Raw genomic sequence first — 9,917 nt, 5'->3', positions numbered from 1 at the left:
AAAATTGCCAGCTTTATTATGAACCACATTCCAGAGATTAATAAGTGAAATACCTGCTAGATTTATTCTTCATTTTTTTTTTTTTTTTTTACTTTTTTTTATTTTATTTTTATGTACACATAAAGTTCTGCAGGAAGAAGCTGCATCATGAGGCCACTCAAAACTGCTAGAGCAGAAACTGACAGTTATAAAGATCTTTCCATCAACAACACTGACGTTAATGAAACTTGAATTTTAGTAAACATTTTTTTTTGGCCTGCTATGAACTGGATGATTCTAAATCTGAAGAATGTTGAATGTAAAAAATAAGCGTCAGACCGAGGCGGCACGCAGACTACCGTCGTTTATCTGATCCTTTAAGCTAAGCAGCTAAGTATTTTTTTTTTGTTGTGTTTTTTTTTTTTTGTCTCCTCTGGTTTTGTTTTCTATCATGGCAAAAATATTATGTACAACTTTCAAATGATACAGAATAATACATTTAAAATTCTTAGTTACATTAAAGGTACAGTGATGAGCATCGTGACTATTGTGGTATTGCACAAAACTTGGCGTCTTTGCGATAACTTGGATGGGGGCAAAAGTGCAGACGGTTTTTCTTCTTTTTTTTTTTTTTTCTTTCCACCTTGGAAATGAACTGCAAATAATAATGAGAAGACTTTCTGTTAAGAAAAAAAAAAGTAAAAAAAAACAACAAAAAAAACACAAAATAATACACAGTGTGCAAATGACTTGGCATAGACAGTAAAAGAGAGAGAGAGTGAGAGAGAGAGAGAGAGAGAGAGAGAGAGAGAGAGAGAGATCTGTTTGAAGAGAACAGTACATTCCAGAGCAACAGAGAACGTCGAACACTAACATTCAGAAACATCCACACTTAATGCACTAACAATTTCACTTCAACTTTCTCTCTATACAAGACAATCTTTTTATTCATATAATTAATATTATTATTATTAATATAATTTATTAATTCTCCTTTTTGTCTGTTTTGACTCGTATTAACAGTGGTGGTTATGCATCCGAGTCTAACTTAGCATGTTAGCTAAGATAGCAGTACTGAAGAGAGATGTTGGACAGGTAGGACAGGTGGGACTGGTAGGACAGGTAGGGCAGGTGGGACTGTGCCTGCTAAGTCCTCGTCGCTGTCCTGCCCTGACGTAGGGTCCACTGTTGTCAAACTGAAGGCTGATTGCTGGCCGGGTGGTGAGTGGTGAGGTTTGTTTATTCCAGAGTTTGGAGCAGGGAAGGGGGCGTGGCTTTACCGGATGGAGGACAGCACTTGTCCCGGCACCCAGCCCTCGGCTGCAGGCGATTGGCTGTTGGCAGGTCGATACACCAGACACATGTTCTGCTGATTGGTGGCCAGGATTTGCACCCTCTCACCCACCACCACGCAGATCTCGTCCTCCTTCACCGCGTTGTAGTCCTGCGTCACCGTCACCGACGACAAGCCGTTACACTCCGCCTCATCCAAGTCCTGGACGTCAACACACACACACACACACACACACACACACGAACACAACTTGTTTACTTCAGCATTTAATCCAACTTTAAATATTTACCTTACTTTTTAGTCATTTTATTACTATTATTATTATTAACCATAATTTATTCTTTTGTGTCTGTTACATCTGTTTTATTTTTTTTTATTACTTCACAGTGTACTGTACTAGTATGTATGTATGTATGTATGTATGTATGTATGTATGTATGTATGTATGTATGTATGTATGAAATAAAATGTACAAAAAAAGTATATTTCATTTGGAATAAATTTACAAAAGCTGCGTTTTCCCTTTTTTATGTACTAGTTTTTTATTTTCGTTCATATTAATTGCAATTTTCTTTATTTTCATCATTGATATTTTTACACACACATTGGATTTTTTATTGTGGCATACTTACATTTATTTTAGTTTAGTTGCATATCATACTGGTTATTATTATTATTATTATTATTATTATTATTATTATTATTATTCCATATTTTATTAGTAATTTTTGATATGTATTTTAAAATGTATTGGCTATATAGTCCACTCGTGACTAATCAGGACCTTGACCCATGTCTCGTTTCCAGAAGACCCGACTGGGCCGAGCGGTGAGACGTTTTAAAAATAAAATGTGACAGGCTGATTTATTGCAGCCCTAGAAAGCAGGATTCGCCAAGGCCAAGACGCATTATGAGGAGCGGGAAAGAGAGAAAGAAAGATATGGAGAGAGGGAGACTTCAGACTGAAAAGAGACGAGAGAACAGAAGGTAAACTAGGCCAGACGTTCGGCTAAGAATAACCTTGTCCACTCCTCTCCTGAAAGATGGTGTAGCTGCGAATTGTGCAAACACTTGAGGCTCCGCACTCACGCTCACTACTGAACCGGTGTTTTGTCTAGACAATACGTTCGTCATGAATGTTTTGTCCAGACACAACATGATCTTTGTTTCATCATTTGTGATTCATGAATAGTGATTCTTGAATTATGATTCATGATTTGTGATTCATGATTCATGACTTCACTGCATTCACTGACCTCCTCCTCCTGCTTGCTCGGCTTGTGGGCAGGGCTGCTGTTGGAGGAATTGGGTTTGAGTGGAGTGGATGGATGCGAGGATGAGGAGCGACTGCTGCCGGATGCCTGGCGGCTCAGAGAGTGAGAAGATCCAGATTCCTTCTTCTGGTACTCTTGTGGGTTCTGGAGTGCTGCGAACAAACAAGACCAACATCAATCAGTGTGAAACGAAATAATGTGGGCTGTTTGTCATTTTTAGAGTGTTGTAATTACAGCGAATACATGGACATGCATTTCTGTCCCCTCTATCTGACCCACCAGTCTGTCTTCTGAATGAAGCTGAAGCTTATTTCTGGACCTGATGTACCACATAAGCCTGAATAAAGAACGTATCCAAATCCATTACACCCATGCTACATAATATTATTCCTATAACAGATATTTATATAAAGATATGAGATCTTTATATGATCTCTTAAGCATGCCAGGGATTTTTCCAAACACGATTTTAAACCTCCTGTCTCCTACCTGTTAGGAAGTTGGTCTGCATGTCCAGAAGTTCCCGTATGCTTCGCACCCACTCCTGCTTAATGTCTATATTAGCAGCCTGTAGGGTCAGCCTCTCGGACGAGCCGCGGCACGCAAGCACGAACTTACACGGGTCGCTCTCCACATGCTGTTCCATGCTCAGGAAGCTCACCTTAACAAATATGAACACGATCTGTCAGGGTAATTAATTTGCATGGGCAAATGTACACTATAATGATGAATTCTCGATTCTGATTGTGATGATCTCAGAAGGTGCTGATTCAGTAATAAGCTGATGAAGTTTAACAGCAGTTCTGATTGTTGGCTGTAATCGAAATCACATGCTTACCTAAATGCACTTGTTCTAATCATTCATGGTTTCTATAGCAACAGACTCTCTCAGACCCTCCATTATGTACCTTGATGCTCTTCTTAAACTGGTATCCAGGCGTCGAGGATCCTTTGCGTAGAAGCTCGCTAAAGATGACGATCTGCTCGAAGAGGAAGACTCGCCGCTCTTTACTGCGAGAGAGAACTCCCGAGTCTTGCTCCGTCACGAAGAACGTGTCCTGCTGCAGCAGCTTCCCTTGAGCTGTCAGTTTTCCCTAAACGTGCAATATTAGCAGAGTTAGCATAGCAAACGTAGATCAGATAGAAACCATCTGTATGGCAGATAAACATCTCTTAGATTAACTGGAACTTCGCTTAGAACAGCGTTAGGGCGTTTTCACACTTTGGTACATTCGGTACACTCAAACGAGTGTGAAAGCTGTTTCTTTTAAATCTGGGTGTGGTGGAGAAAAGCGATCCCTGCTCCATCTGGAAATGGTGGTCTCTGGTTTGCTTTGATTTCATAAACCCTGATGGTATCCACACACCAGGTGAGCTCCTCACCAGCACTTGTTCGCTTTTGTCTTTGCTTGTTTATTATTTCTTTCGTCTCCACATGAGCTTACACTCTTCGCCGACGTTTATTTGTTTGTCTTCTTTAATCTGTAGTAATGTTCAAATGGCATTAGGTTTCCAAATATACTCTACATTACTGGGTTAACTAACGTCAGTCATTTTTGATGAAGTATAAATCACAGAAGTGGGCATCAAATGTCCAGAAGAAGGTCTACAAGATGCATAACTGTTTATCTGATTCACAGTTCTGAGGAAATTCCTGTGAAACCCCTTCTCCAAGGGATCCAAGAATCGATCCAGGGTGTGGAACCCGTGTGTTTGGGCCAAGTGTGAAAACGCCCTTTAGCAACGCACAAGAATGACTTTCTTTACTTTTTATAAAAGCACCAAAATAGGGGCACCTTAAATGATGTGTCATCAACCGTTTTGTGTGTGTGTGTGTGTGTGTGCGTGTGTGTGTGTTGAAGTAAAATCGAATGGTTACTGTTTAACCCTTACCTCATAGCCCTGTAACCTTCCCAAGTTCATCATATCATTGCAGCGTTTGGGGACCAGGAACATCAAGTCAACTGCTTTCTGTAAGCAGGAGAAATCTCGGTCAAGGCTTTACAGTGCAGGGAAAAGTATTCACACCCTTAGCTTAAAGGAAAAAAAAAAAAAAGAATATTTAGATATTTAGATGTTAATTCATTATCAATGAATGATAACTATCATTCTCTCTCTTTAATACCACAGCGTTGATTCATTCTCAATTCTGACTGGTCACAAAATATTTCCCATAACAGTGTACTGTATGTGGAGGATCTGTAGTATATTATATCTCCACACGAGCAGAGTAATAAACATGTAATTGTCAATGTGGAGTTTTGGAATGAGGAGACAAAGAAAGAAAGAATCTCCAGTGTCCTCACTTTTTTAATGTTTTTCTGATGCAGGAACATTTTCACGATAGATTCATTAATTTAATTCATTTTAAAATGATGCTAGTGAAGGAATGACTGTTTATAGCTGCTATAACGTACGTGTCAACAAATGGACGTTCCGTGATGTTGGATTTGTATTGAAGTATTATTTCTTTAACCAATGAAAATTTCTGCTTTATTCTAAAACCAGGTCTGGAGAGTTTAAGGATCACGACAAATCCCTGCCTTCCTTTTTCCTGAAGTCTTTTTAGCAGTAGAAAAGTTCTGCCTGATGCCTTACACATGCTTTTAGAACAATTTGAGTAAATCATGCACATACGCAAAAAAAAAGCTTTGTTTAAATGTCTTACCTCTATTTCCTCACAGTCCAAGCCTGCTTTCGAGCTGTATTTCAAAAAGTCCTGGACAAAAAAAAACAAAAACAAAAACAAAAAAACATTTTCACACATCTCTAAAAACCGAACAATAAGCTACAGCATTTCTTCCTGTTACTGTACCAGACCTTGAGCAGCAGCTGATATTTGGTGATACGTTGTATGGGTTTGATCAGGTAATCGCTGATGGACATCCTGGTGTTGATCTCCTGCTGGACTTCCTGTTTGAGTGCATGAAGACTTGTGAAATAAAATCATGTAGGAATCATGAACCATTGTTGTTTTTTTTTTTTTTTAACATTTCCTACCTCAAAGAAAGTGTCATATTCGGCCACGATGAACTCGGAGCGCGGTTTGTTCTGACAGTAAATCACATACATGTGCAGTCGCCTCTCCTGTAATTAGAAAGTACATACATGATAATCTCTTTAATGTTCTCTTCCTCGCTTCATTTTTTTTCTCCTCATAATTTTAAATTTCATCACTTAATTTTTCACCCCAGGGAATAAAACACATTAACTCAGGGCTGCCAACTCTCACGCATTCAGCGTGAGACTCACGCAATTGACCGAATTCTCACGCTCTCACGCCACACCCCCATATTCTCACGCCACACCCCCATATTCTCACGCCACACCCCCATATTCTCACGCCACACCCCCATATTCTCACGCCACACCCCCATATTCTCACGCCACACCCCCATATTCTCACGCCACACCCCCATATTCTCACGCCACACCCCCATATTCTCACGCCACACCCCCATATTCTCACGCCACACCCCATATTCTCACGCAGACTCGTGCAGCAGCGAGGAAAAAAAATCGCGCCGCATGATCTCACAAAGCAACGCACACGCTCCGTGTCCAGTTTAGGCTAGTAACTAATAGGCCTATGCTGTTATATAGTTTATATAGAATTACGTTAGCATTAGCAGAGTTGTTTGTTTTGCAGCACTGAGCAGTTATTTTACATAACTTTATCATAAAAAACAGTACAAAATCATTTCCAGATGACAAATATCTGGACATGCCTAGTAGTTAATGTTAATTATTGTTTTCTAAGAACAGAATGTCAAGTCAACGATATCCCATATTATTCATTCATTCATTCATTTTCTACCGCTTATCTGAACTACCTCGGGTCACGGGGAGCCTGTGCCTATCTCAGGCGTCATCGGGCATCAAGGCAGGATACACCCTGGACGGAGTGCCAACCCATCGCAGGGCACACACACACACACTCTCATTCACTCACGCACTCACACACTACGGACAATTTTCCAGAGATGCCAATCAACCTACCATGCATGTCTTTGGACCGGGGGAGGAAACCGGAGTACCCGGAGGAAACCCCCGAGGCACGGGGAGAACATGCAAACTCCACACCCACCAGGCGAAGGCGGGAATCGAACCCCAACCCTGGACGTGTGAGGCGAACGTGCTAACCACTAAGCCACCGTGCCCCCCTATCCCATATTAAAATGATTTTATTTATATCAATCACAACTCATCAATCATGTCCAGATATTTGACTGGTGGTGGTGTCAGTATGGATAAATTTGAATTTTCTGTTATAGGATGTTATCTAAAGTGTCAGGGACAGGCAAGAAAAGAACGCTTGTATTAATGTGGGCAGCTTCAAGAAGTCCAAGAAGTCCTGTGACCCTGAGATGCAGCAGGAAAAGACACTATTTCTATTTCTGTAAAGTGTTTGTGAAATACAGAAATACAGATACCAAATACTTTGACAATCAATATATACTTAATACACTTCTGCTAATGCAAGGATTTTGTGTTTGTATTTTCCAAATCTCACGCTAAGCTGAACTCAAAAGTTGGCAGCCCTGCTCTAACTTACTGAGTAAAAGAGGGACAAAAATTTATGTTGGGGGATTTTCACCAAATTCATGCTGTGTGTTGAGGTGATCAAGACTAACAACAGGAGTGCACTTATTTTTGCCCTATCACCCTCTGGAGCTGAGATACGACACTCTCGTTTCCGTTATCTAGCACTCAATGAATTTACCGAGCTTTATTTTAAAAGCTTTATTTAGCTTCACTTTTCAACTCTGTACTCACATGTTTGATGAAAAGCTCAGCCAGTTTGTCATGATCTTGCAGGCATTTTTCCAGTTCTCCCAGAAAAAACCTTTAAATGACCCAAAAAAAAAAGCAACATGTGAAAACTGCTGAGGAAAACTCCCTGAGAATCTTTACTCCTGTTAATAAATACTCCGGTACGATTTGAAGGTGAACGTTCAAGGAGAAAAATCCTTAAAAACGAAAACGGACGCCTCAAAACGCACAGAGAATTGAGCTCTCCATGATAAATGAGTTCTTTCAGTATTTGGGAAAATCTTAGCTAAGGCTACGCAACAACCAGAATGCTAATAACTCATAGCAAACAAATGCTAATTGCTAGCAGTGTGAATAAATATCTATTATATTAAGCATGAAAAAGACTCAACTAGCATGAAAATAACTAGCATGACAATGGTTTTGAGCGTAGATAAAAACTAGCTGAAGCTACTAGCAAGCTGTCACAAGTTAACCTGCTGTGATCTGGTAAAATTCACGTTTACTTCAGCGGACTTTAATCCGTTTAAATCATTCACCACGCTTTGTGTAGAAGAAGTATGAGGTAAAACACGACCCACTCTTTGTGCCAGTCGAAGATTTGATGGATGTTTCCGAAAACGATCTTATCTTTCCCCGCCATGTCCTCGGGAACTCCTTTTTCTGCAACCCTTTTCATAAAACCCTTTAAATACGAAAGAGAAAGTGTGTGTTTTTCATGTGTGGGATTCGTTTTAGTTAATAACAGCTGCTCTAACCATCTCTGACCAGTTTCAGTGTTTCCCCACTCACCTCCACTACTATACCCAGGTCCTTCACATAGTCCTTCTCCGTCTGCACCATTTCATTCACAACAAACCTGTTGAGAGAAATTCTTTATAGTGTTATGTTTACTACACACACACACACAAACACACACACACACGTACACACACACGTATTACTATCCTTCTATTGACACAATTAATATATTAATGCAGCTAATTAATGCTTTTATGCCTACATTTAACCTAAACTTAAACCTCAGTAACAAAAGGAAAAAACTGAAATAATTAATTAAAGAATTAATAATTTTTTGTGAACAATCAGCTTTTTTATATGGGGACAGGCAAAGTTTCAACCTGTCAGACATTTCTATCCTTGTGGGGACATTTGGACACACACACACACACACTCACATCACACACACACACACACACACACACACACACACACACACACACACACACAAACACTGATTGCACTCTTACATGCGTCCTCTCAAGGCTTTGTTCTTCTTCTCTGTCTCTGGGTCTCGAGGTGTTTGATCAGACGCTGCCAACGGAGTAAATGATCCAGGTTCTGGACTCTGACAAACAGAATTATTTTAATTTCCTGTTTTTTAAAGTAACAGGAGAAGTGAAGGGTGACATTAATAATAGCTGTCAGTACCTACAGCTGAGTGCACAATTTGTGCGTCCTTCTAATAAAAACAAATGAAAACGAAAGGATTTTTTATGCCAAGGCGTTTAGTGCGTTGCTTTCCTTCATTCATTTCCTTCAAGTAACACAACTGGTTTAATAAAAAGCATAACTATTCTTTCTTTTCAATCCTCTGAGCTTTGTATCTTCAGTAAAATGTCTCTGGACATCTCCGGTGTCTACCGTCTCTTGACTTTGCCTGATGTTTTAAACTCTTTTTTTCAGAATATTTTTTATCTCATCTGATGACAAACAATAGAACACTGGAACAATTAGCTTTTTTTTTTTTTTTTTTTTTTTTTTTTGGCAAATGTTTGCACTTAACTGTAATGAGTAAATAACCAGATGAGAAAGTAATTAACCGATTAAATATGTACATAAATAAAACATGACTCAGGAATAAATAATGTGTGAACAATGCAGGTTGATTGAAGGAGCTTGAAAACCTTCTCCTCCTGAGCTGAGGGATCTTTAATGATCTCCATTGGGGGAGGCAGCGGTGTGTGTGGCTCGTCTTCTGCTTCGTCCTCTCCTCCACTGTTTGTTCCTCGTCTACCTCTCTGTAAAAAAAATAAATAAATAAATAAAACCAGATCCTTCAGTTGAGCCCTAAAGCATGTTTTATTTGTAAACGCTCAAGATTAATATTAATAATTAACATTTTTATTAATGTCTAAATAATCCATATTAAGGTGACGTGACAAAGACGCCTTTACTGTTACACCCGAAAGGTGATTCTTTTCCGTTTTAATTCTTCATCCTGAAGTGTTTTAGTCCTCTTCTACCACAATCATTTACTTATTAAAGAGCAACATGTGCTTTTTATCTTGCTCATAGTCACAATTATTATCAATGCCTTCGTATCACTGCTGATCATACCATGCATACCATGTTTTTTCACACTCCTACACCCCTAACCTTGACCGAAACCCCTCCCACGGCTTCTCCTGACTCCACCCACCTCCTCAGCGCTGTCCTCCTGCTGAGCTCCCAAGTCCACGCTCTTACGCCCGTCTCGTTTGCGCTGTTTGTTGTTGGGTTTCTTGGCGTTGGCGTTGTCTCCCTTGCCGTGACTGAGGCGTCGCACGGGGCTAGTGAGCCACTTTTTTAGCGTGTTCCCAGTCGTTCCTGTGCGC

At 39.9% G+C, this 9,917-nt stretch overlaps 1 protein-coding gene across 5 annotated transcripts in view; it reads right to left on the bottom strand.

Annotated features, from left to right (window-relative positions):
* Positions 1 to 72: 72 nt before the first annotated feature.
* The window catches only part of kalrnb (kalirin RhoGEF kinase b), a 73,543-nt gene continuing 63,698 nt past the window's right edge, over positions 73 to 9,917 (bottom strand). For 4 of the 5 annotated variants that reach the window (XM_060868815.1, XM_060868818.1, XM_060868819.1 and 1 more), the window contains 14 exons: positions 9,743 to 9,917; positions 9,228 to 9,341; positions 8,571 to 8,668; positions 8,113 to 8,179; positions 7,902 to 8,005; positions 7,324 to 7,393; positions 5,548 to 5,634; positions 5,368 to 5,460; positions 5,216 to 5,266; positions 4,441 to 4,518; positions 3,456 to 3,641; positions 3,037 to 3,208; positions 2,530 to 2,699; positions 73 to 1,474 (listed from right to left, as the gene is read on the bottom strand). The exon at positions 9,743 to 9,917 is cut by the window's right edge and continues 103 nt beyond it. In XM_060868815.1, the coding sequence (XP_060724798.1) occupies positions 1,256 to 1,474; positions 2,530 to 2,699; positions 3,037 to 3,208; positions 3,456 to 3,641; positions 4,441 to 4,518; positions 5,216 to 5,266; positions 5,368 to 5,460; positions 5,548 to 5,634; positions 7,324 to 7,393; positions 7,902 to 8,005; positions 8,113 to 8,179; positions 8,571 to 8,668; positions 9,228 to 9,341; positions 9,743 to 9,917 (1,684 nt within the window). In that variant the 3' untranslated portion in view covers positions 73 to 1,255. Of the gene's footprint in view, positions 1,475 to 2,529; positions 2,700 to 3,036; positions 3,209 to 3,455; positions 3,642 to 4,440; positions 4,582 to 5,215; positions 5,267 to 5,367; positions 5,461 to 5,547; positions 5,635 to 7,323; positions 7,394 to 7,901; positions 8,006 to 8,112; positions 8,180 to 8,570; positions 8,669 to 9,227; positions 9,342 to 9,742 lie in introns of those variants that run through there. The other variant, XM_060868817.1, reaches the window with a different exon arrangement.

The sequence above is a fragment of the Tachysurus vachellii genome, chromosome 4 (assembly GCF_030014155.1).
Source record: "Tachysurus vachellii isolate PV-2020 chromosome 4, HZAU_Pvac_v1, whole genome shotgun sequence".
NCBI lineage: Eukaryota > Metazoa > Chordata > Actinopteri > Siluriformes > Bagridae > Tachysurus > Tachysurus vachellii.
The sequence above is the reverse complement of the archived record's forward strand: the minus strand, read 5'-3'. Positions and strand labels throughout refer to the sequence as shown.